This window comes from Talpa occidentalis, unplaced genomic scaffold (genome assembly GCF_014898055.3).
Source record: "Talpa occidentalis isolate TD23 unplaced genomic scaffold, MPIMG_talOcc4v2.1 talOcc4.2, whole genome shotgun sequence".
Taxonomy (NCBI): domain Eukaryota; kingdom Metazoa; phylum Chordata; class Mammalia; order Eulipotyphla; family Talpidae; genus Talpa; species Talpa occidentalis.
This window is the reverse complement of record NW_023602073.1, coordinates 66,158,355-66,185,066: the sequence shown is the minus strand read 5'-3', so window position 1 is coordinate 66,185,066 and position 26,712 is coordinate 66,158,355. Positions and strand designations below refer to the sequence as shown.

The 26,712-nt window shown below is 38.0% G+C and overlaps 1 protein-coding gene across 3 annotated transcripts in view; it reads left to right on the top strand.

The window, feature by feature from the left end:
• Nucleotides 1–26,212, top strand: part of SUPT3H (SPT3 homolog, SAGA and STAGA complex component) — a 426,450-nt gene extending 400,238 nt beyond the window's left edge. For 2 of the 3 annotated variants that reach the window (XM_054698841.1, XM_054698842.1), the window contains one exon: nucleotides 24,818–26,212. In XM_054698841.1, the coding sequence (XP_054554816.1) occupies nucleotides 24,818–24,883 (66 nt within the window). In that variant the 3' untranslated portion in view covers nucleotides 24,884–26,212. The remainder of the gene's footprint in view (nucleotides 1–24,817) is intronic. The other variant, XM_037519827.2, reaches the window with a different exon arrangement.
• The last annotated feature ends 500 nt before the right edge of the window (nucleotides 26,213–26,712 follow it).

Below are 26,712 nucleotides of genomic sequence, written 5' to 3'. Positions count from 1 at the left end.
AGGCATACACCCATTTAAGGAACTCTCTCCCTTTTCTTCCCTCTGATCCAGAACGATGCTCCTCAGTAACAAGAACCACGACATGACTGTTTCACTGGCTCCTCAGAACCTTTCACACAGGACAGACACAAAAAAATGTTAAAATGGATGTTTATATGTCCTCAGGACTACCATTGTCTTACCAAAGTTTTCCTTTTAAATATGACTTCATTTAAGTCCACCCCACACACACACACATTTTTTTTTTAAGATTTATTTATTTATGCATACAAGAACTGGGCTGTAGAACAGAGGAGGGGTGGGGGTGAGAGGATTCACCAGAGACAGAGTAGGGAACAGAACAGGTAGATCTACTGAAATACACTGCTGAGGGGAGCAGCGGGCGAGGCAGGAGAGGTCTGCTGCGCCATGTGGGTTGCACCCTGGCTGGCGAGGGATCAAAATCTTGCTGCAGTGGCTAGTGATAGCTTGATAGTGCTCTGTCTTTAACCCCTGTGCCACCAGGGAGGCCCTCCACGTACAGATTCTGTTGTCACATTCCCTAGACCATCTGTATTTTGGTGTCTGTGTGATTACCATCCCCCCAGGCCTCTGAATGTCATACTCCCACCCCATCTTTCTCTGTCCCCTAACCCCACCTTATTTGTTTTCTTAACACCTATCAGGCTGTTACATTGTGCATGTATGTATTTATTGACTGTCTCACACCACTATAAAGTAAGACTTATTGTATTTATGATGCATGCCCAGCAGGTAGAAGTGTGGCTAGCACATTGTAGGCATGCAGTAAGTACTTGTGAATGAATTAATGAACAAATAAACAAATGTAAGCCAAGGTGGCATTTTCAAACCTGTGAACCTGAGTTCTCTAAAATCCTTATAGTTAGAGTGGAAAATCCCCAGACCCAAAGACACATAAAGTGTTGTCTGCAGAGAGGATAATTGATATTACTTAATATGTTTTAATATGTAATCACATAGTTGTGATTAATAAAATTCATTTAAACTCATCATTGAAGAATTTTCATCATTAACTTTAATCATTACATATTTTCTCAGTTGACTTCCAGAAATACAACTCCCACGTAGGTGTTTAAAATTTTTTTATATATTCTACCATAATATGTATTTCTAATATTCCCTTATGCATTATAAAAATGGAAATTACTGGTCCTAGGGTTTTATGCAGCCAAAAAGAAAGTAACTCAATCTTAGTTACGTAGGTTAGCTTTAAAGCAAAAGGACTATCGTGTGATGTCTATTACCAGGAACTTAGCTATTAAAGTATCTCAGGCTTTTTCCTTTAGAAACCAATGCTTGATATTCTTTCCTTATATTTTTCACACATTTGAGATGAAAATGCTACCATCTTGAGACTATCACTCGAAGTTTTTCCCCCTCTAGATTTACTGTTCAGAAAAGCCTGAATTACAAGTATGCTTTGGGACCAGTCTTTGTTTCACATGACTGTGAGACCCCTGTGCCTGCTGTAAAAGCCAGAAAGGGAAATTTCAGGCAGAAACAGAACTATTCTCATTTGACCCTCTGAAGCCTAGAAAATTAGTGATTGCTCCATGGCAAAAGCAGCTGTTCTGCTTTCTGCACTGATTTAGGTTTTTGAGGACTTTAGCAGCAACCTTAGTTTCCAGACTATCTAGTTAAAACCTGATGAGTGGAAGGAAAATAGTGAGAAGAGTTAGAAATTATTACTGGAATCAATATAAATGTGTTGTTGAGCTTAAATTCTTTCTTTTTTTAAGTTTTTTTTTTTAGGATTTATTCATTTTTATACAAGAGCTGGGGTACAGGCCAGAGGTGCAGGGGGAGAGAGGATTCACCAGAGACAGAGCGGGGAGCAGAACTGGCAGACTGACTGAAATACACTGCTAAGGGGAGCAGCAGGCATGACAGGAGAGGTCTGCTGCGCCATGTGGGAATCTCCCTGGCAGACAGGGAATCAAACCAGTGCTGCAAAGGCTGCAGACAGCTTCACAGTGCTGCCCTCATACCCACTGCGCCACCGGGGAGGCCCTTAAATATTTTCTTAATTGGAGGATCTTAATGCCATTTGTATTGGTTTCCTAAGACTGTTATAACAAAGTACCACAAACTAGATGACTTAAAATAATAGAAATTTATTATCTCACAGTTGTAGAGTCTAGAAGTCCAAAATCTAGCTATCAGGGCCTCCCTGGTGGCTTTTGCGTTAAGCCTCAGCACTGTCACTACTACTGCCTGAGTTCGATCCCGAGCCAGGGAGTTAACCCATATATGGTACAGCAGACCTCTCCTGTCTTGCCTGCTGCTCCTCTTGGCAGTGTACTTAAGTAAACCCACCTGTTCTACTCCCCACTCTGTCTCTGGCGAATCCTCTCATTCTCCGCACATCTGGCCTACACCCCAGTTCTTCTACACAAAAATAAATATTTTTTTTTTTAAAAATCAAGTTATCATCAGGGCTTATTCCTTCTAAGGGCTTTGAGGGAAAAATCTGCTCTATGTCTCTCCTAGCTTGTGAAAATGACCTGAAATCCTTGGTGTTCCCTCTGGTAAATGCATGACTCCAATCTCTGCCTGTCTTCACATGGCATTCTCCCTGCATGTCTCTCTCTTCTTAAAATAGCACTAGTCATATTGGACTAGAGTCCACCTTAATGACCTCGTCTTAACCTGGTTACATCTGCAAATACCCTGTTTCCAAGTAAGCGATATTCACTGTTGTCAGGAGTGGGGACTTACCTTTTTAGAGAACACAATTAAACCAATAACACCATCTAATTACCATTATATCAAGGTGGTAATTGTAACCAAAATTAGTTCCAGGATAAGATGAATAGAAAGGGTCTTGTTGAATTTATTATCTTGAAACAAATGACACAAGAATTTCGGCAATGCAGCACATTAAAGGGACTGGTAAACAGATGTCTTATCTTAACCTGTGCATTATTAAAGATTTCTGTCATTTTTTGAAAATGCAATTATATTTTCTTATATTAAGTATATTTTACATCTTTACTCTAGAAAAATGAAATGGAATACCTTCTCTTTACCTGCTCGTTTATTGTAAAGGTTGGCCTGTCTCTTATGTAGGCTGCTCAAGGAAGTTGTTCTTTGATATCCTCCCATCTTACCTCTCTGCACTCAGCCCAGCAAGTTCTCAGGTAACTTGTGATCTGAGACTCTAGATTGGAGATTTTTAGAAGCTTATTACTCAGCCTACTCAAAGCACCAACTCTCCCAAATTCCCTCTCTCCTTAAATGCTAGAATCCTGTACCTGTCCTGCCAGACCAGACCTGGATAGCCTATCCATGCTCTAGGGCAAGACCAATGATTCCCAGTTATTTTAAGTATGAGAATTCCATTTCAATGCAAATACTTTGTGAATTCCTCCTCATTTTCCCCCATGATTGCAGTTGTACAATTCTTTATTTATGGAAAAACTGCATTTTGTTGTATTAATCACAGACATATTGGAAAACAATATTTGAGAAATAAAAATTCTCAACATGTGAAATAAGTTGTTTTGCAAATATGTGTTCATATTCATTGGTTTTCTTTGCATAAGGACTGTTCAAACCAGAATAGTCTTTGCACATTTATCAAATATTCTTTGAACATCAATTTGTAAGGCATTATGGGATATAATATAAAGTCTAGAAAAATGACTAAGACAGTTTGAAAGGTAGACGATATTAATATAATGAATTATACTAATTTACAAATAGAAATGTATGTTATTAGAAAATTATAATCAAAATGCTTCTGGAGTTCAGAATTGCATTTCAATGAACATACAGTTGTTAAAAGTTAAAATTCTATAAGAATATAATTTAATTATATGTTGTGGATTAAAAATTATTATAAGTGGATTAAAAATACATATTGAATACAGAAATCTAAACTTATATAGGACTTTACATTTTCCTGGCTACTTTCATGTACATTATCATAGTGAAAACTCCTATATCTCTCTTCTCCAAAGTCAGAATTAGATCATGTTTTAAACTATCACAACCTTACTTGCTTTCTGTCGTTAAAAGTTTGACTCTTTGGGCCTCCCTGGTGCCACAAGGGGTTAAGACGCAACCTATGCAGCTGTCCGCAGCCTCTGCAGCATGAGTTCGATCCCCCACCAGGGAGCTACCCACATGGCACAGCAGACCTCTCCTGTCTCACCCGCTGCTCCCCTCAGCAGTGTATTTCAGTCAATCTGCCTGTTCTGCTCCCCACTCTGTCTCTGGTGAATCCTCTCACACCCCACACCTCCGGTCTGTACCCCAGCTCTTATATGCATAAATAAATAAATCTTTTAAAAAAATTTTGACTCTTTAATATCACCATATAATTATATTTACATGAAGTATTGGAAAGAAGGTATAGAATCTCCACATGTTCATTTCAGCCTGGGTGGCTAAATGGCTTATAACAGTCAATGCATGAAAATGACCTAGATTGAATAAATTAGCAAAATCACAAAAGGAAACCACTGTAGGAAATAGTTTTACACATGTAATTGCTGAAATCCTCTAGTGAATGTGTCAGTCTGTACTAACTAAATAAATTTGTTTATAGACATGTTCTGTATTAGCTTCCACTCTTCCACAGTCCTTTGCCAAGCAAAATCCCACTAGAAGTAGGATGTTCACACCCGAGTAGGAGTTTCTTGGATAAATATTTTTACTATATGGAGACCAAAACCACTTCTACAAATTTCAGACTTTGATTGAAATACTATATTTCTTTAGCTTTTTTTCCTCCCATCTTTTCTCCTGGCAGCTACTCATGCATTAGCTTACCTCCTCTCACCTCCCCCTGCTGTGGTGAACAAGAGGCCGGCTGCAGGCCCTGAGGCCAGTGGACTCTCACGGTGATGGGAACAGTCTACTCAGTTGCTGTCACCACCCTGTGGACAGGACAAGCAGAGGAAGGTTCATTTGCAAAATGGCTTTCCTTCCCCTCTGCTAAAATCTAGTTGGAATGACTCATTCAATTCATTTCAGTGTAGAGCGCGTACCTCCTGAGGCTCCCTTTAGAACATGCCTGCTTACATTTCATTTGCGTGCACATGAATAATATACATAAAGATAGAATTCATCCAGCCCTCCCTCAAGAAATCACGGTAAGAGTTATTGAACTGTAACAGCCACATTCCTTTTTACTGTGATCTAACTTCCAATCAGTGGAGAACAAGTATCTCGACTGACTTCCTCATTCTCTAGTTTAGAACTGGTGCTGGATTTTTCATAACTGTCCAAAGAGCTATTTATTTTTTAATTTGCTTAGTGACTAATAAAACAAAATAATTTAAAACCAAGTATTTTAATAGTATTCATTTCTGTTAAAAGTGGAATGAAGAACATTCGTTAATGTGCTAACCCTAAACCTTCATACTGACTTTGAGGACACCATGAACAGTAAATGTAGATTTGAATAGTGTGATAAATGATCTGGGCCAGTGCCATATCCTAGTGACTATGGCCCAGATAGCCCACCTGCTGGAATTAATTTTAATATCCAATAAAATGAGCACTGTCACTGTGTTATAAATAATATATCTGACTTGGGATGTTTCTCTGCCTTAGGGCCACCTAGTAAATCAATATAGTAGCTGTGCTCAAATTAATCTTTCACACTAGAGAGTAGACTTTGGCTACTTACGATATTTTGGAAGTAAATTTTCAAAATGGCTAAGGCAGGTTGTAAAGGTCTGTGATAGATTCCATTAACACAACTTTGTTATAGAAATGTAGGTGTATGATATGGGCAGAATGAAAGAAGATATACATTCACAGCGCCTTAAAAACACCTAATGAGGGAAGAGACACAAAAACATGGAGAGAGCATGCCTTTGTCAGTACACAGAAATTTTGAAATAATTTTTTTTAAATGCTCAATTTTAAATTTTGCAAATTTAAAAAGTAATTTTTTAGAACAGTTTTAGGGTTGCAGCAAAGTTGAGCAGACAGTACAGAAATTTCCTATATAACCTTTGCCCCCCATTTGTATGGCCTCACCCGATATCCACATTCCATGCCAGAATGATGCATTTGTTACATTTGATGAACTACAGCAGAACGTCATTATTACCCAAAGTCTGTAGTTTACATTAGGGTTCATTCTTAGTGCTAAACATTAGATGGGTTTTGGACAAATATATACTGACATTTATCTGCAACATTACCATACAAAGTAGTTTCACTATCTTAAAAATCCTGTGTTTTCTATTCACCCCTACCCCATCATTGATTTTTCAGTCTCCATAGTTTTTCATTTTCCAAAATGTCATTTACATGGAAACATACAGTGTGTAGCCTTTTCACATTGTCTTATTTCACTCAGTAATGTACATTTAAGTTTCCCCTTATCTTCCCATGACTTAATATGTCATTTATTGTTAGCATTGGATAATAACCCATTGTCTAATGTGATACAGTTTTATCTACTCACCTACTGAAGGACATCTTGGTTGCTTCTAAGTCTTGACAAGTATGAATAAAGCTATAAATATCCATATGCAGATTTTATGTGGACATAAATTTTCGACTCCTTGGGGTAAAAACTAAGTAGTGCAGTGGCATAGTAAGAGTGTATTTAGTTTTGTGAGAAACTACCAACTGCCTTCCAGGGTGTGTATACCATTGTGCATCCCCACCAGCAATAAATGAAAGTTCCTGTTCTTCTGTATCCTCCCTAGCATTTGGTGGTGTGAGTGTTCTGAATAGTGGCCATTCAACTAGGTGTGAAGTGGGATCTTACTGTTGCTTTAATTTGTCCTTCCCTGATGACACATGATGTGAAGCATCTTTTCATATACTTCTCTGCCATCTGTATATCTTCTTTGGTGTGGTGCCTTTTAAGGTCTTTGGCTCATTTTTTAACAACATAACCAAATTATTTCTTTTTTGTTGAGTTTGTTGAGTTCCTGTTATATTTCAAATAACAGTTCTTTATCAGGTATGTCTTTTACAACTATTTCCCCTAGTCGATAGTTTGTAATCTTATTGTCTTGACATTATATTTTGCAGAGCAGAAGTTTTTTATTCTGATGAAGTCCAGCTTATTTTTTTTCTTTCAGAGATCATGCCTTTGGTGTATCTAAAAACATCACCCAGTCACCTAAGTTTTCTCCTATGTTACCTTATAGGGGTTTTTATGTTTTTTTTTTTTTTTTAAGATTTATTTATTCATGCATACAAGAACTGGGTTACAGGCTAGAGGTGTGGGGGGTGAGAGGATTCACCAGAGACAGAGCAGGGAACAAAACAGGCAGACTGACTGAAATACACTGCTGAGGGGAGCAGCAGGCAAGGCAGGAGAGGTCTGCCAAGCCATGCGGGTATCCCCCCGGCCGGCTGGATGGAACCCGCACTGCAGAGGCTGCGGACAGCACTGCGCTCAACCACCTGCGCCACCAGGGAGGCCCCAATGTTTTTCTAGTTTAACATCTAGGTCTTCGACGCATTTTGAGTTGATTTTTGTGAAAGATATAAAGTCTATGTATTAATTCACTTTTTTGTCCAGTTGTTCCAGCACCATGTATTGAAGACTATTTCTCTTCCACTTTATTGCCTGTGCTCTTTTGTCTAAATATCAGTTAAATATATTTATGTGGGCCTATTTCTGGACTCTGTTTTGTTTCCTCAATCAAATTGTCTATTCTTTTGCCAATACCAACTGTCTTGGTGACTGTAGTTTTTTAATAAGTTTTGGAGTTGGATAGCATTAGTAATCCTTATTCTTCAATATTGAGTATTCCTGGGTTTTTGCCTCTCTTGATAAACTTTAGAATCAGATTGTCAATATCCATAAAATAAGATTTGACTGGGATTGCATTGACTCTTTAGAACAGGTTGGAAATAACTGATGTCTTCATAATATTGAATCTTCCTATCCATGAATATGGATTATCTTTCTACCTACTTAGTTCTTTTTTGGTGTCTTTCATTAGAGTTTTATAATTTTTCTCATAGGTCTTATACATATTTTGTTAGCTTTATTCCTAATTATTTCTTTTTGAGAGTGCTAATGTAAATGACAATGGCATGTAGGAAAATGATTTATTTATTAACTGTATATTTTGAGACCTTGTTGTATTCACTTGTTAATTCCAGGAGTGTTTTTGTCAAATCTTTCAGATTTTCTACATAGATGAGCATGTCATCTGCAAACAAAGGCAGTTTTATTTCTTCCTTTCCAATTTTTAATTTTTAATTTTTTTTCTTACTGTATTAGCTAGTACTGACGATATGTTTCCTTGTTCCTGATCATAGTTGCATAGCTTTCAATTTCTCACCATTAAGTATAATGCTAATTCTAGGGTTTTTATATTCTTTATTCCTAGTTTAGTGAAGTTTTTGTCATGAATGGATATTGGCTTTGTTAATATCTATTGATGCATTTGTGATTTTCTTTTTGATCCTTTGATGTGATGGATTACATTAATTGACTTAATGTTGACTCAACCTTGGGTAAGTGGGATAAATCCCACCTGGTTATGGCATACAATTCTTTTCATACATTGTCAGACTCAATTTGCTAATATTTTGTTGAAGATTTTGCATCTGTATTCAAGAGAGAAATGGGCCTACAGATTTCTTATATTGTCTTTGTCTTGTATTTTCTTTGTTTGGGTATTAGGATAATGCTCACTTCAGAATAAGTTAAGGCATATCCCCTCAGGGGCCTCCCTATTGGTGCAAGGGGTTAAAACGCCACACTATGATGCTATCCACAGCCACTGCAACACCAGTTCGATCCCCAGCCAGGGAGGTGACCAAGGCGTAGCAGACCTCTCCTGTCTCGAGCCCGCTGCACCCCTCAGCAGTGTATTTCAGTCAGTCTGCCTGTTCTGTTCCCCACCCTGTCTCTGGTGAAAGCTCTGACCCCCCACACCTCTGGCCGGTACCCCAGTTCTTATATGTATAAATAAATAAATAATTTTTTTTAAAAGGGCATATCCGCTCAACTTCTATCTTCTAAAAGAGATCATAGAGAACTGTATTCTCCTTTAAATATTTGGTAGAATTTACCATTGTACCTATCTGGGTCTAATATTTTCTGTTTGGAAGGAATCAAGTGTGGGTTCAGTTTCTTTAATTTAGGTTTGTTCAGATTGTTTCTTGTGTAAGTTTTGGCATACTGTGTCTTTCAAAGAATTTGGTCCATTTCATATATGTTATCAAGTTTCTGGCTTTCACATTTTCATAGTATTCTTTCATTATCCTCTTATTGTCCATGGGACCTATAGTGATGTCACCACTTTAATTTTTGATATTAACAACTTGAATTCTCTTTTTTCTTTTTTTTTATCCAGACTAAAGGCTTATCAATTTTACTGAACTTTTTAAAGGTCCAGCATATAGTATTGTTGTTGTTTTCCTATTTCTTGTTTTCAATTTCATTGATTTCTGCTTTTATTACTTCTGTTCTTTTGTTTATTTTGTATTTAATATGTTGTACTTTCTACATGTGAAGACTTAGATGAATGATTTTAGAACTCTTTTCTAATGTGTTCAGCACTATGTATTTCCCTTTAAGCAAACAAATTTGCTAAACAAATTGTGATAAGTTGTGTCTCATTTTATTTAAAATATTTTTACATTTTATATCTTTCAATTTTTTCAGCTTTTTACCTGTTAGGAAAGAATGGCAACTTCCAAGCTTACATGAAAGACTAGAAACCAGATTATTCCAATTTAATATAAAAAAATTTTTTATTAGCTCCTAAAGCAGTGACTCAAAAGAATTAGTTGAATGTTTATATAATATGAACATTTCTTACCTGAATTTTGATAATTCCTTTTGTAATAAGTAATGAGAGTGGGTATCTTGGATTTCACATTTATTATGACAAGCATAGTCTATGGTCTGGCATTTGGAAACAAGGTAAATCAAGCTTTTTCCACTCTGGATCTTACCTGGAACACTTTTTGCCCTGCTACCCATATCTTTCCTATCCCTAGCCCAGGTCTCAACCGTGTGTCTTCTTCAAAAAGTCTCCCTGAGCACCACTACCCAGCTCTGCTGCCCTCTCACATGGTCCTGTGCACACTAGTCTCATTTTGTAAGTCCTATCACTTTTGTCATTTCTCATTCAATATGCCTCTCCCTTTAGACTGTTCGCCACAAAGGAGAGAACCACATCTGTGGTCACTGCTGTATTTTGCACTGTGGTGGTGCAGGTTCTTGCAGAAATATAACTTTCGGGGGCCTCCCCGGTGGTGCAGTGGGTTGAGCCCAGCACTGTGAAGATGTCTGCAGCCTCTCCAGTGCAGGTTCAATACCCGGCCAGCCAGGGAGATACCCACATGGTGCGGCAGACCTCGCCTGCTGCTCCCCTCAGCAGTGTTTTCGGTCTGTCTGCCTGTTCTGCTCCCTGCTGTGTCTCTGGTGAATCCTCTCACCCTCCCGCACCTCTGGCCTGTACCCCAGCTTTTGTATAAATAAATCTTAAAAAAAAAGAAATACAACTTTTCAGGTGGCTACCATATGTGATTGACATTGTTAACTTTTATGTCCTGTGCTGTCATAATTTTTAGTATTCATTGTCTTCAAAGAATTCTCAAGAGACTTAATTATAATTTATTTACTATCCTAAATTGGTGTCTTAACCATTGGTTAACAGCTATTACTGTTGTATTTTTGATGTGGCTAAACCATTGAAACATTTTCTTTTCATTTTTATCTTATACCATTGTTAAAGATCTTGAAAATGCTATTAAGTAACATTAACACAACACAAGATTGTAAAAAAATTATACTATCTACTATAAGCTTAGTATTAATTGTAATTTTCAGTAACAGAATATTTGAAATGTTTATACTCAATGTTTATACTAAAAAAAAATTAACAGTGTTACTTTAGATGATATGGATTCTTTTTTTCTGACAAACAGTGCATTGGCTTTATTAATTCAAAGATTTTTACTCCTGGCAGATAACAATAAGGACAAGCCCAGAAATGCTCCCCATGGGAACTGAGAACCAATATCAGAGTAACTATTTGCTTTGCAACATTGGTTATGGTGAGCTGTTAAGGTCACTAATTTGCTTTTCTTCGCAATTGCTGCTCATGGTTATCCTGTGAAATGACAAGTATATGGCCTAAGTTTAATTTTAAGAATATTCCAGTCCCTGCTCTCATGTTGCGTTCATGTTAGCATTTCTCATTGTTGTCTGGAAGAAACTAAGCTACTTGCTAGTCTGATGCATTCATTTATTAGATGAATAGGTAGTAACACTTCTTTGCCATTTAGTGAATTATGCTCTGGACATACAGAACTAATTCCCTGCCTCCTTGGGGCTTTTTGTCTATCAGAAGAAATGAGAATGAACTGCTGCTAGACCTGAGTCTCCGAAAGTAGAGATTTTGGTTACTAACTCTTGCCAATTTGGCACTATTTACGCATACACTAGTATGTGTTTGCAGCTTGGAATAATTTCAGACATCTGTCTTTTGATTGTTATAACAGAAGGTTGCTAAAGGAAAGTTTAATATTATTGGTATTTAATTATTATTAACCATAGATATACATATAATGTGAAAAAATAATTTATACTCAGAAATTCTACACTTTCAGTTTCATAAAAGTGCTAAAAACAGCATTCATGAAACACCATTTTTTCTAAAATGTAATGTTGTTTGTGTCAAAAAAAACACTTATTTTGCTCCATAATAAAAATATTAACATAGCTCTCATGTAATTTAATTGAGGCGACTTGTGCAATTGGAAATGGTAATTTCTTAATAACTGAATTTTCATTTAGAGACTTTTCTGAATGCTGAAATAAATTGTAATAAGTAGAATATGATGCAGACTCAGAGAAAAACATACATAAAATAACAAATTCCGTAAGAGTTATAGACTCCCAGTTACTTGGATTAGAATGAGAGTAAATGCTATGTCTTTTTTTTCTCCCATTCTGCCTGCCAGAAAAGATCTCTTATTTAAAGGACTGGGCTCCCTCCACTGTTCTTAAATCAAGGTTCTGCTGTCTGACAAACTGCCCTCCTTGATTTTCACAGGATATCTATAACGTTGGGAAGTATACAAAAAGGAAAATGCTTAATGAAGAGCTTTGCATGTTACAGTGCTATACATCATATGGTTCAATTTAGATTCTCTGAAATATCAGAGTTAGAATGAAATTATCAAAAGGAGTAAAAGTCACATGGCATTGGTACAAACAAGATGTGCCTATTTGTATTTATGTTTGCTAATGAAATTCAGCCATGATTTCCACTTTGATTTTAAGAGTCTTAGACCACCATTCAGTTTTATTCATTGTAATTAAATCTCTTGCCCACACGCAGACATAAGGGCAGCAAAAAAAGGGGGGCCATATTTTATCTTTTAAGAAGCTATTACATAGCTTTGATAATGAAGCTTTAGAGCTTCAAAGATTTATAGAATTAAAGCAAAACAGTTTGTCTCTGAAGACATGGTCACCTCCTTAGGCAAATGGAGAAACTGGTAGAGGGCTCAGACTCTGAATCCAGTGACCCCACAGAGGGCAGGACTGAATTTTGGACTATGGAGCAGTGGAATTTAGGCGTCTTAGTTTAGTCTGCAGTGTTTCTGTCAACTCAGACGTAGAGAGAGGCCAACTGTAAGTACGAATGGTTGTTACAGCAATACTTACGACTTCAGTAGGGCAGAGAAGAGAACTAACTTAACTGTGTTATCAAACAGCATTTATATCTAAAATTCAGAAATGTTCCTGCATCCCTAACCCCAGCTTAGCTGCGTATCCCAATAAATCAAACACTTTGCTTAAATATTAACTTAATAAGTAAGATCTAGTGAGAGTGTTGTTGCTTCCACTTTACTCCACTGTCTCCCCTCATATTCCCCCCAACAAAGCCAAGCCTGTGACGAGGAGCCTCTGCCCTCTGTGCTCACTCCATGTGGAGTGGAGAAGAGCACTTCGGAAACCACAGGCCCTTGCTCATGACCGCAGTCCCGTCAACTCCAAGTCATGCAAAATAGAGAGTCTACCTTATATATTCTTAGTTAATTGGGAATTAACAGTGATTTGAGAGAGGGTGATGACTGTACCCTCCAGATCTTCTTACTGACCTTTTTACTGCTGGATTTAACCCAAATCGACCAACTCCAAACAGATCCAGGCAGGTCACATTGTTTGATCAGCCTAAATCAGAAACTGAACACAGCCTTAGTGAGACTTCTAGAACATGTGGTTATATCACCTCCTTGAAGGTCCAAAAGATGCTTTTGTCACAGAATCTTTCAACCTAACTTGTCTTTATTATTCTGATATTTTGTCCATTTATCAAAATTAATTTTGGGGTACTCAAGGAAATAAAGTGATTCTCCAAGGGAGAACTAATCATGTATCAGAAAGCCAGAAGTAGAACTAAAAGCTCATACTGGCCTGCCTTGTTCTCACTACTCAGCTGTGCTGTTTTGGACATCATTAAGTCCCTACTTTCCCCCCAGTCCCTTCACTTTTGTTCTGTTCCCAAGGGCTCTTAACCCGGAAAAACAATTTATTTCTGCACATCTGTTTTCCCCATTAAGGTCAGAGAAACTAAACACATAGCTTTGGGCAGAATGGGAATCATCCATGAAGATTCCAAGACTAAGTCAGGAATCCTGGATTCTCCCCACATGACCAAGGATGGGTCACCCTTTTGGGCATTGCTTTTTTTCATCTGCTACATTAGGAATTGGACTAGAGGGCTTCACAGAGAAACTTCCAATTCCACGATCCCATTGTTACTTGATTCTAGATGGAAGCAAAGGATTCGTTCAGTTTGTTTTAGAAGGCTTAGCTTCCAAACTCCTTTTCCATGATACAGTTAAGCATGGTCTGGCAGTCTGGACAACTGTCTCTTAGCAGTGGCAACTCAGCATCTGGGAAGACCAAAACAGAGGGCCCGCAAGTGAGAAAAGTAAGACATACAGGTAAATCCATCTGCTGTCTGGGTGATAGACATTGTCTGAACACCTTCATTTCTTCATTTCTCTATATTATATGCCAACATTAGAATTTTCATTAAAAACTACTGTTTATCATGAATCATGACAGATTCTGAAAAAGTGCCACCTATACTCATCCATTCTACCACTATCCTTAGCCCTCAGCATGCATCCAAATCACCTGGATTGCTTTTAAAACATTTAAAATCGTAAACTCCACTCAGATCAATGGACTTCAGAGAACTGGAGCCAGAGTATTGGATTAGTTTTGTTTTGTTTTTTCCCAAAGCTCCCCAAGTGATTTGGGCTCACACTCTTTTTCCCTGTATACTATTCTTAAAACTATTTTGGAAAATAAGCGCTAGTCAAAATGTGTCCAAACTGAAGGTGATTTATATTTAAGTCTCATCTTTGTACTATGAATTATTGCACTGGGCTGATCTAATTTAAATTTGAAGTTAAGTTTTAATTTACCCATTAAGTGATACTTAGCATGAATGAGTTTGTTAGCAGTAGCAGAGTATGTGTGTCTATAGTAAAATAGAATAAATTATGCCAGATTTCAGGACTTGGGGTTTGTTGTTGTTGTTGAATGTAAGACAATGTGGTATAATGAGAATATTGGCCATGGGTATTGAATCCTAAATTTACCACTCACTAGTAATGTCACTTTAAAAAAGGAATACTATGACCTTTTTAGTAGGCTAAGTTAGAGATGAACCTGAAAGTTCTTCCTAAACCATGAAACCTTGTATCTCAGCCTTTAAAAACCTTTGCCCCTCTCTGCTTCAAGGAATATACAACCTGTGAATGGCATGAGTTTATCTTTTTGATTGCTGAGTAATATTCCATTGTGTATATGTACCACATCTTCTTGATCCAGTCATCTATTTTTGGGCATTTGGGTTGTTTCCATAGCTACCTATTGTAAAAAGTGCTGCAATAAACATAGAGGTACAGGTGTCCTTTTTAAAATGAAGAATGATGTAAAATATATATAAAGTAAAAAAAATTTTTAAAGAAATATACAACCTTCACTCCCTTTTAAATATTATTTGAAATTAAATATTATGAATAAAAGCAAATAAAAAAAGATGCCTGTTTTCTCCTTCCTCCCCACCCTTGAGAATGATTTCTCAATGCACTTTTCTTGTTATAGCAAAAACATTAGCATTAAATTGGAAAGTTTACTTACTGCAGGGACTGTGGTACTTATCTTTGTGTCTTTTATGTCACCAAGCACAAAGCCTTTTAAATAGAGTAAGAAATCAGTAAAGATTCACTGAAGTCAAATTATCCATGTTTATAGGAATGCAGACAGTAAAACCAAAATCTTCTGTCTAGGTTTAAAAAAATGAAGTATTTATATAAGTAAATTTGGGACTTGCTATAATGAAGTTATTTTATTTTCCTTTTTTCCCAGCATTATTGAGGAATAATTGACAAAAATAACTGTATATATTTTAAATGTACAATGTGATGATGATTTGATATACATATACCTTGTACAGTGATTCTCAGGGTCAAGATAATTAACACATTCATCACCTCACATAGTTAGATCTTTTATGTGTTTTGTGTATGTGGTTAGAACCTATAAGATCGAGTCTCAGCAACTCTCAACTACACATCATATCATTAACTATAGTCAGCATGCTGTACATTAGATCTCAGAACGTACTCTTCTTATAACTCAAAGTTCGTATCCTTTGACCTATATCTCCCCATTTTTCCCTCCCCACAATCCCTGGCAACCACCTTATATCTATTTCTATTAAAGGGGCCTTTTTTTCACCCCATATTCCACATATGAGCAATGATATATAGTATTTGAGCTTCTCTCTGAGTTAGCATAACACCCTCCAGATTCACCCTTGTTGCTGGAAATGGCAGAATTTCCTTCTGTTTTATGACTAATAGCCCATTGTGTTTGTTTGTGTATGTGTGCATCTACATATTCTTTATCCACTCACCCATCAGTGGACATTTAGGTTGTTTCCTTCTCTTGGTTATTATGAATAATGCTTCAGTGAACATAGGAATGCAGATATTTCTTTGAGATATTGGCTACATTCCCTTTAGCTATATACCCAGCAATACTGGGTCACATGGTAATTCGAATTTTTTTGAATAACAGCCATACTGTTTTCCATAACTTTTGTACCAATTTACATTCCCACCAACAGTGTATAAGAATTACTTTTTCTCTGCATCCTCCCCAACATTTCTTATCTCTCATCTTTTTTATCATAGGTATGAAGTGATAACTCATTGTGGTTTTGATTTGCATTTTCCTCCTGATTAGGGATGTTGAACACCTTTTCATGTACCTATTGGTCATTTTTATATCTTCTTTGGAAAAGTGTCTACTCAGGTCCTTTACCCATTTTTAATTAGATTATTTACTTTTTGCTGTTGAATTGTATGAGTTCTTTATATATTTTGCATACTAATCCATCACCAGATACATGGTTTACAAATATTTTCTGCCATTGTGTAGGCTGCCTTTTAAATATATTGATTGTTTCCTTTGTTAAGCAAAAGGTCTTTAATTTGATGTAGTTCACTTTTTATTTAGATTTTGTTATCTTGCTTTTGGTGTCTTAGCTAAAAAATCATTGCCAAGACCAATGTGAAGGAGCTAATATACTCTCTGTTTATGGTTTCAGGTCTTTCATCCAAATCTTTAACCCATTTTGAGTTGTTTTTTGTGTTTAAGATGGGAATAGGGCCTCCCCAGTGGTGCAGCAGTTGAGCGCTGGGTTGCAAAGCTGCCCGCAGCCTCTGCAGCGCCGGTTCAATCCCCGGCTGCTCCCCGGCCACCGGAGGAGGGTCCCACATGGCGCAACAGACCTCTCCTGCCGCCCGCTGCTCCCCTCAGCAGTGTACTTTGGTCCTTCTGCCTGCTCTGCTCCCCGCTCTGGCTCTGGTGAATTCTCTCACCTTCCCACGCTTCTGACTGTACCCAATGCTTGTATAAATAAATAAATAATTAAATCTTTAAAAAAAAGAAATTGTTAAAAAAAAAAAAAAGATGGGAATAATCTACTTTCATTCTTTGGCATTTGCCTATCCCGTTTTTCCAGCACTATTTATTGAATAAATTATACTTTCCCCATGTTATATTCTTGGCTCCTTTAAAAAAATTAATTGGCCATATACACATGGGTTTATTTTGGAATTCTGTTCCATTGATCTCTGTTTTTGTCCCAATCCATACTGTTCTGATTACTATAGTTTTGTAATGTATTTTGAAATCAGCACGTGTGATGCATCCAGCTTTATTCTTCTTTTTCAGAGTTTGTTTGGCTATTACATGTCTTTTGGGGAGCCATACAGACTGTAGGATTGTATTTTCTACTTCTGTGAAAAACACCATTGGAATTTTGATAGGATTGAATTGAACCTCCAGATCACTTTGTGTAGTATACTTATCTAAACAATATGAAGTTCCCCAATTCAAGAATGCAGGATGATTTTCCACTTACTTTTTTCCCTTCAATATCTGTCATCAGTGTCCTGTAGTTTTCCATCTTTAACCTCCTTGGTTACATTTACTACTAATTATTTTATTTTATTTTAAAGATTTATTTATATAAGAACCACGATGCAGGCCAGATATGTGGGAGGGTGAGAGGATTCACCAGAGACAGAGCGGGGAACAGAACAGGCAACTGACTGAAATACACTGCTGAGGGGAGCAGCAGGCAAGACAGGAGTGGTCTGCCCCACCATGTGGGTTGCTCTGTGGTGAGCAGGGAGGGATTGAACCAAAACTGCAGAGGCTGTGGACAGCTTCACAGCACTGCGCTCAACTGCCTGCGCCACCTGGGAGGCACCAAATTATTTTATTGATTTTGATGATATTGTAAATGAGAGTGTTTTCTTACTTTCTCTTTCAAATAGTTCATTATTAGTATATAGAAACACAACTTGTTTTTCTATGTTGATTTTGTGTCCTATAACTTTACAGAGTTTATTCATTCTCTCTAACTTTTTTTTTTTGGTGGAGGCTTTTGCGTTTCCTATGTATAAAATCATGTCATCTGCAAACAGATAACTTTACTTCTTCCTTTCTGTTGAATGTCTTTTGTTGCCTAATTGCTGTAGCTAAGATTTCTAGTACTGTGCTGAATGAAAGTGCCAAGAATGGGCATCTTTGTCTTGTTTCTAGCCTTAGTGGAGAAGACTTTACGTTTTTACCATTAAGTATGATGTGTTGCAGAATTCTATATATGGTTTTTATTAGATTGAAGTACATTCCTTCTATTCCTATTTTGTTAAGAGATTTTATCATAAAAGGATGTTAACTTTTGTCAAATGTTTTTTCTGCATCTATTGAAATGACATGATCTTACCTTTAATTCTGTTAATGTGTTGTATCAGATTTATTGATTTGTATATATTGAACCATCCTTGCTTCCCAGGGATAAATACCACTTGATCATGGTGTATAATGTGTATAATGGTATAACTGCTGTTGAGTTTGGTTTGCTAGTATTTTGTTGAGAATTTTTACATCTGTGCTCATCAAAGTGATATTGTGATTTAAAATAAGAAATACACATTTGGTCTTTGTCCCTGTTTCTAGCACAGAGCTCCTAAAACCCTTGGAGTTTCCTATGACGAGAGCTATAAAGATGTCTCATTATGTTAATGAAGTGACTGTTAGACAGCACCTAAGGATGGAGGCTGATAGCCAATGGAGCAACCATGCGATTAGATGGTTGGAGCTTTGAGTCCCATGCCCTGACGACCAACATATGTCTCAAAAGGAGATGACTGGGTGTGTGTGTGTCCACATTTGTCAATGGCTAGTGACCAAAAATAGCAAGTGGCAGGGAGTCTAATGCTATTAGAGTCCTTAGTGGCAGAGGCTGCTACGGTCTTCCTTTTGCCTCTGGGAAAAAGTTGTAGCCAAAGGCATCCCTCTTGTCTGGTACACTGACACTCAGAGCAATAATATACCCAGAGTTGTGGGCTCAGGCATACCTGGATCTACCTTACCAGTAGGGTCCCTGGGCCACAGATGCTCCTGCTATAGTGGTGCTGCCAGTGTCTACAGAACAGACATATACGGCTCTCCCAAGGAACCAGGGTCTTAGTCTCTATTACTTGCCATCATGAATTGGGATCCAGGGCAGAGGAACACAGCATAGGCACAGGTCAGGAGATCACAGGGCACAGCACTGACATGGGCTCAATGCACAGGGTGCAGCCACAACATACCCTGGGAACAATGGTTCAAAGTCTCAACTCTGGCCCCAGAGTCTCAGCTCTGGTACAGACAGGCGGCCTGGCCTTGGTGATACTGAGTAGAAAACCCCACTCCTGGATCAGCTTACAGGGCAGGGTGAGGACCCAAGGGGTGAAGTACAGAGCTGCAACAGTGTATCCCAATGACATCCCAGCAAGCCAGTGCCAAGCTTAGGACTTAAGAAGTGAGACACAAAGTAGCAATTGTAGGAGCACAGCCAGGTGATAGCAGTCAAAGCTATGACTTAGATACCAGAGGCAGAGCACAGACACTGCCAGCTCCAGTCACATAGCTGGCAAGAAAAACTGTGATGTCCAGTTCCCAGACAGTAGGCCACAGCAGCAACTACGGCCCTAGGGGCAGGTCTCACTGCTCTGACTACTCCAGCCCCCTGGAGGAAATGGCAGCAGTGAAGACCCAGACATCTCCATCAGCTGGGTTCTGCACTGGTGAAGGCTTTGAGGTCCTGAGTAAGCAAAGACTGCAAACATACTCGTCAGCAACAAGTCTTCCTAACAGTTCTGTGGCTCTCTTTTCCTTGTAGGGTGAAATTCTGTTCTAGGTTGTTTCCAATACTTTTCTGTGTAGCCGTACTAATTTTAGCTCTGTAGAATTTCTACTTCTTTGTTGTAGTCCAGAGCTTTCCCAGAACTTCTTCTGTCTGTCTGTAGTTGTTTATTTACTGTTTCTGTGAGGGAAATGAGTTTCAGGACCTCCTAGCCTGCCATCTTACTGACATCAGTTTTATTTAAAGCTTGAGGAAGCATGAAAGAATCTGGAAAGGTAATAATGAGAATAAGATCTTGAAGTCTGAACTGGGTGAGGGATGATTTATCTGTAAAGTCTATTAATTAGGCTACTGGCAGAAATACACACACGTACACACAAAAAATCAATCTAAAACTAGGGATGTGCTTTATTGCTAATTATTAACGTATTTAGCATATTCATCTTCTTTTGCCTAAATAGTTTGCTATTTTTAAATACGTTTCAAATTTACCCCATTTCCATAGTTTGTTCATATCTCTAACAGTTAACTCAGAGTTGCAATTATTTGTTTGCATGAATGTCTTCCCCAGTAAATTATTGATTCCCTAGAGGACAGGGACTTACTCTATCTTTGTTTCCAACTCAAAACTCTGTGCTTGGTGTACCTAGTTACACTTAAAAAGTGGTTGTTAAAGGATGGAGGAGAGGAACTAGAGTCTATTCGGTGTCCACTTGAAATAAGAAGCAAATTTGCGTAATCTTCAGGCCTTAATAGGCAGAACTCTCTTCTGTTCCATCCACCTCACCTTAAGTATGACTTTTTTTTTTTTTTTAGAATTTTTTTTTTTTTTATAGAGGCATGTTTTTATTTGTTTTCTTTCTTTGTTTGTTTTTGTTTATACACGCACTGGGTACAGTCAGAAGCGCGGGAGGGTGAGAGAATTCACCAGAGCCAGAGCGGGGAGCAGAGCAGGCAGAAGGACCGAAGTACACTGCTGAGGGGGCAGCGGGCGGCAGGAGAGGTTTGCCTGCCATGTGGGATCCTCCTCCGGTGGCCGGGGAGCAGCCGGGGATTGAACCGACGCCGCAGAGGCCGCGAGCAGCTTCGCAACCCAGCGCTCAACCGCTGCGCCACCGGGGAGGCCCTTAAAGTATGACTTTATGTCCTCCCACCTACTCTTCTCAAGGCCGAAAATTGCATCTCTATAATAATCTTGGTAGAAAAACTTTGGTGTACATTTTCTAAATGTAAATTCCCAGGTTCTAAGAGGTTGGACACCCTCAAAATTACTGCTATTAATGAAGAAGAATGAGAAAATTGAGGTACTCAAAAATGGATTATTTTCTAAACTGATGGTAAAAATACAGTGTTTCAGTCTCACTAATATATTTAGTTTGCTATTAGACGTATGGCCTGTGAGGGGAAAAGGTTATTGACATTAAAACACTTTCATTTTTTTCTTTTTATGTTTTGACCCCTTTCACCTATTTCTCCCACCATCACCCGCTCTGGCAATGACTAAGCCTCTGTATCCATTAAGTTGGCCTTCTGGTTTTGGTTGTTATTTTTAAAATTTCACCTATAAAAGGGATCCTATGGTATTTTTCTTTTTTAATTTTAATTTTGGGGGTTACATCTTTGTTCTTCCATATGTATACATGTAGTACACACTTACAAGTTAATTTCCCCATGTCCAGTGCAACAGGTAAAATAGGTAGGTAGGTTGAAATTTGTGTAACAGGATATTTGGAGCCATATCAAGAATTGGAAGCTAACTTGATCCTTGATTTTTTTAAAATTTGTGAAAATTACAAGTGGTCCTTTATAAAAACTAAGTAACATCTTCCCAGGTTACTTGGAGAGATGATAAATTACCTGAGTTGTGCAACAAATCCCTGTGGAAGCAACTAGTTGAGCAGAGTTTAATTAAATCAGAAATAAGGCCTAAATGGTCTGTAGTGTGTAGGAGTTCTGTATGCTCGAACCCATTGTTGGGGAAGTCTGACTGTGTTACCAGTTTCTACTTTTCAGTACTGGAGGGAGGTCCTGACTGTTTCTTATAGGGTTCTGGGTGTTACTAAGAGTGTCTGAAGATTCAGAACAGGAGTCACTCAGAATCTGACAGTGTTTGCTGAGAATGTGGCCTTGGTAGGGAAGGCACTCATACCAAGCAATGTTTAAATTTACTTTCTTGGGCCTCCCCGGTGGCACAACGGGTTGAGCGCCATGCTGTGAAGCTGTCAGCAGCCTCCACAGCACCGGTTCGATTCCCGGCCAGCCAGGCAGAATCCCATATGGCGAGGAAGACCTCTCCTGTCTAACCCATTGCTCCTTTCAGCAGTGCCTTTGGTCTGTCAGCCTGTTCTGCTCCCCACTCTGTCTGTGGTGAATCCTCTCACCCTCTGGCCTGTACCCCAGCTCTTGTATAAATAAAAATAAATCTTTAAAAAAAATTATAAAAATAAAAATAAATTTACTTTCCATATTTGCAACACAAATAGAAATTTACAGTGGACAAAAAGATAAGTTGTCAACATTTATCTTCCTCCAAAATTACTCTCTCTGGAAAGGATGCCAAATGTGGGATGTTCCCATCATCACAGACAGCATGCATCCTTGGTATACAATAAGGAAAAAGCAGTGACTCAGGGTGGAGGACACTAGGGGACTGGTTTGCTTAAGTTGCTCTTTTGCTTTTTTTTTTTTGTTGTTGTTCATTCTAAAATTAGGACAGAAAGAACTTATTCCAGAAATCTGGATCAACTCTAAATTTTGGTTTTCTCATTAAACTTGACTACTTTGAGAATCTGTTATCAATAAGCCTGTTATCTTTTTGTTGCTGGCAAACAGTACTGAGAAATTATCGATGAAGGTAAATTGATCTTTGAAACATGACCTTTTAGGTAGAAGAGGACCATTTCATATTGCCCACTCCAGAAATTCTCTGGTGGACTCAGCCATGAGCCAAAACTACTTTTTTGAGCAAGGTTTATTCCAGTCATTTACCTTTAAGAGGAATCCAGCTTTATTCCAGGTCCATTTATTGCCATGTAAACTATCTCTGAGCCTTAAATATCATGATATGTTAAACATGGTCGCTGTGCTTATAAAATTTAAAATATCAAGGTCAAGAAGCTGAAAGTACTGCTTTGGCAGAAGCCTCTCTAAGGCAGCCGTGGTGGGGGTGGGCAATTGCAAGGCCCGAAGCTCCCCTTCCTGTGGTTGTGGGAAGACACTTTCCATTCCTGCGCGTTATTTGTGGCTCTCTGAGGAACTCATTTAACACTGTTCTCCAGTGTACAATCTTAGGAGGTAGCACTGGAATTTTCTAGTTCTTGCTAGAATGTTTGCTTTAATCCACGAGTGTCCTATGGCACAAAAAGTCCAGTCGTAAAGAACGAGCTCACAGAGAGAGCCCTGAGGAATGGATCTTGGAATATGCCACTGTTTTCACATCCTTGATATACTGATCCAGAGCGAACTGCGTAACAGCATGACCAAGCAGTGGAATTCCAGCTGGGGCTCCAAAGCTGACAACCATGGTAAATTCTGTGGCAGCAGGATATTTGGAAGGAAGGTTTTGAAGTTAATTGAATATTTTATGATTAACAAAAAGTTATCCAGAAAACTCTGTTGCACCTCAAGTTAGTGAAACTCTTTCCTTTTTTAAGTATAATTAAAAATATGGTTCTTTTCTTTTAAGATTGTAAACTCTTACAGTCTTAAAACTCTTTCTATTCTGCTTTACAGGCTACTGTAAAACTCTTCATCACTTACATAACATTTTTTTTTAATAAATGTCGTTTTTTTTTTTCCCCCAAAGATTTATTTATTTATTTATTTATTTGTACAAGCACTGGGTACAGTCAGAAGGGCGGGAGGGTGAGAGAATTCACCAGAGCCAGAGCGGGGAACAGAACAGGCAGACTGACGAAACATACTGCTGAAGGGAGCAGCAGGCGTGGCAGGAGAGGTCTGGGTGCCATATGGGACCCTTGCCAGTGGCCGGGGATCGAGCCAGTGCTACAGAAGCTGCAGGCAGCTTCGCAACCCAGCGCTCAACCACTGCGCCACCGGGGAGGCCCACATAACATTATTTTAATCAAAAAAGCTTATTGTATATTTCCTACAAAATGACTGTTGAAGGTAAACTGACTGGAATGAACACACACTGAAACAGCCTCAGAGTTATTAGAGAAAAGGGAGAAATTCAGATATGAGGCTTTGGACATTTTTTGTTTCTCTTAAAACAGATGACAGAAAAAAATGCATCTAATAAAGGATAATGAATTCTCTGAAAGTGACCATTCCTAGCAAAAATAATGAAAAACATGGTGGTGAGAATTTTACTCCTAAATCCTGGATTTTAGTTTTTCAGTTCACTCTGGGTCTTGTGGGACTCAGAGTAGGTCACAAGAGACGCCGGGCGGGGTCTTTTCCAACACTAAAATGTAAAATATAAATCTTGGTATGAAAAATCATGCAGTTTTATTTTCTTTATTGGAATATATTGTTTCAATTAGTATCCACTTTCACGTTTTCTTTCATGGGACTGTTTCACCCATCATGAATAACCATATATGCATCTATAGGTACATGTATGCATGTAAAATTATGTAAGTTCAAGTTTTTATAATGTCTAAAATATACAGAATTTAGAAATCACCATATTTTAGGGAGAAGAAAAGCCTCTATTAGTGACTGTTCCCATAGCTTTTTGCTGAGATTATAAAATAGGCCTGGGAGGGCTATAATGAGCCGGTAATTTATAGACTATTAAGATACTTAGTTAGAAGTGATTCTTGAGCATGTCCAATAGAGAACACATGTTTATAAAGGACAAACATATTCAACACAACATGTCTTTGGCTTAACCAAGCCCAATCAATTAACAAAATGGATGTCTTATTTTGCATATCTCCTGCTTCCCCAAAATAGAATCACTAACCACTTGTTAACCACACTGACTTTTTAATAGAGTGGTTACTATAGTTTTGCCACCAGAAATGTTCAGATTAAGCACCCTGTTAGATTGTAGCCAGCAGAGTCTACACAAACAGGAAGAAAGCTCTGCTTGCTTTTTTGCCTCTTTTTCTGGTTTGACTTGATGTGATAATTCATTGCAGATTTCTTTTTCTTTGACAGAGTGCCTACCGCAGAAACGGAATGGCTTTTCTGGCCTGCTGAAGTGACTGTGACTGTAACAACCGAAAAGGCAATGAATGTTCTATTAAGGTGACTTCTGTTTCCCTCCTTGGACAAAAATAAAATACAAGTTTACCTTCTCTGTCTCCTCAGAGTGGGCTGGTTTGTTGTGACTATCAACTGGCTGACTCCAGCTCTTTTCCAGCCCCCTCAATGCTTAGTCTTGTTTACTAGATGGGCCATTTAGCTAATTAATGGCAGGATGTTTGGGATAGTGTGTAGGTGGACAAGAATGCAGATCACACAATTTTGAAATTTTAATTTGAAATGGATTTACTGCCCTCAGTGCACATATCTTAAAAGCAGTGTTGTTTTTTTTTTTCCTCTAGCACTTAGTCTATTTTGTTTGATGCATATTGTAATCCAAATTTAAAACAAAGGAAACAAAATTTAAAAGGTAGTCAGTTTTCCTCCATTCACTGTCCCATCAACCTTACTAGCCAACATTTGTTGACTATATCTACATGTATCTTAGAGGTGAATATCCATTTTTTAAATTCACACTAATCAAATATCTGACATGATATACTGTCCGCATCTTCTCTCCCCTTACCCCACTAATAGTATAAGTAATTCTCAAGCCTTCTTCCCAGAATCCTGCATCTCTGTCTACCATGTGTGTTTTGCCTCATGTAATCCCTCCTCCCCAATCTTCATTTCTCTCCTTCCCCTGTCCCTCTCATCCCCAGGCCTGCTCCTTACACACACACACACACACACACACACACACACACACAAAGCCATTTAGAAGCAAAGGAATCAGTTTCAATAGAAGGGGAGCTGAGCAATCTGCTATCTCTTTTCCACACACCACCACACTTTGCCTGGAAGTGTGCTCAGGTATATATTGCTGGTGGAGCTGAGCTTCCCTTCTCAAGTCTATACCCTCTCCAGTAGATAAGGAACTGTGACTCTTGGGAAAAACCCAAAATATAGCAGATGTAATGGTAAATTTCCTGGTTCAACCTGAATTGCAAAAACAGAAGTTATTTCTTTTATTTTGTGTAATTTTACTTTTATCGTGGTTTTTACACACACTCAAGTCTTTGTAAAGAATTAATAAAAGCAGAAGTGAGAAGCATGAAAGATTTTCCTCCTGTGACCAAGTCATTTTGAGGATCAGTTAATATGATTGCGCCATATTATTCACATTTGTTAACTATCATTTACCTGTTCTATGTGAGTCCTTCTGGAAAAAATCTTCATGTCAAGAGCAAAAAATGCAGATATATAATATCAAAAAATTGCCAAAGGGTTTTGATGTTCCATCTGTGCTTGTTGAAATGTATGATTAAACTTTTCTTTTTATCATCATTCTTATTTTTCTTGGCGTCCCTAATCATGGAAAATTATAAGCTTACAGTAAACATCCTAACTTTTAAAACGACAGCATTTATTGTATTTGGTTTCGATCTGCCAGGCTTATAGATGGTATAAAATTTTCAGAGGCTAATTTTTCACATCAAAATTCCTTCTCTCCCACATTATACATTTTAAAGTATGCACAAGGCAGAAAATACGGGGTTTAGGGTTTTTCCCTTCATTTTATTCTACCTGATCTCCTTATAGTCCCAGAGAAGGAAGACTCAATGTACATTTCTCTCAGAAATATGACAGGTCTCTGTTTTTGTTGGTCTGGCGTATGTTTGTCTATCTTGAACAGTCTGACAGGTAATTATTTATAAAATCTGGTTTTGCCCAGTAAGTCCATATAATAACCTTTCACTTTTCATCATAAGCCAGTGAGCTGAATTTAGAACAAAACAAGGTCATTTATGTCTGCCCTGAACCAGCCTAGATGTCCCCAAGATTGCTC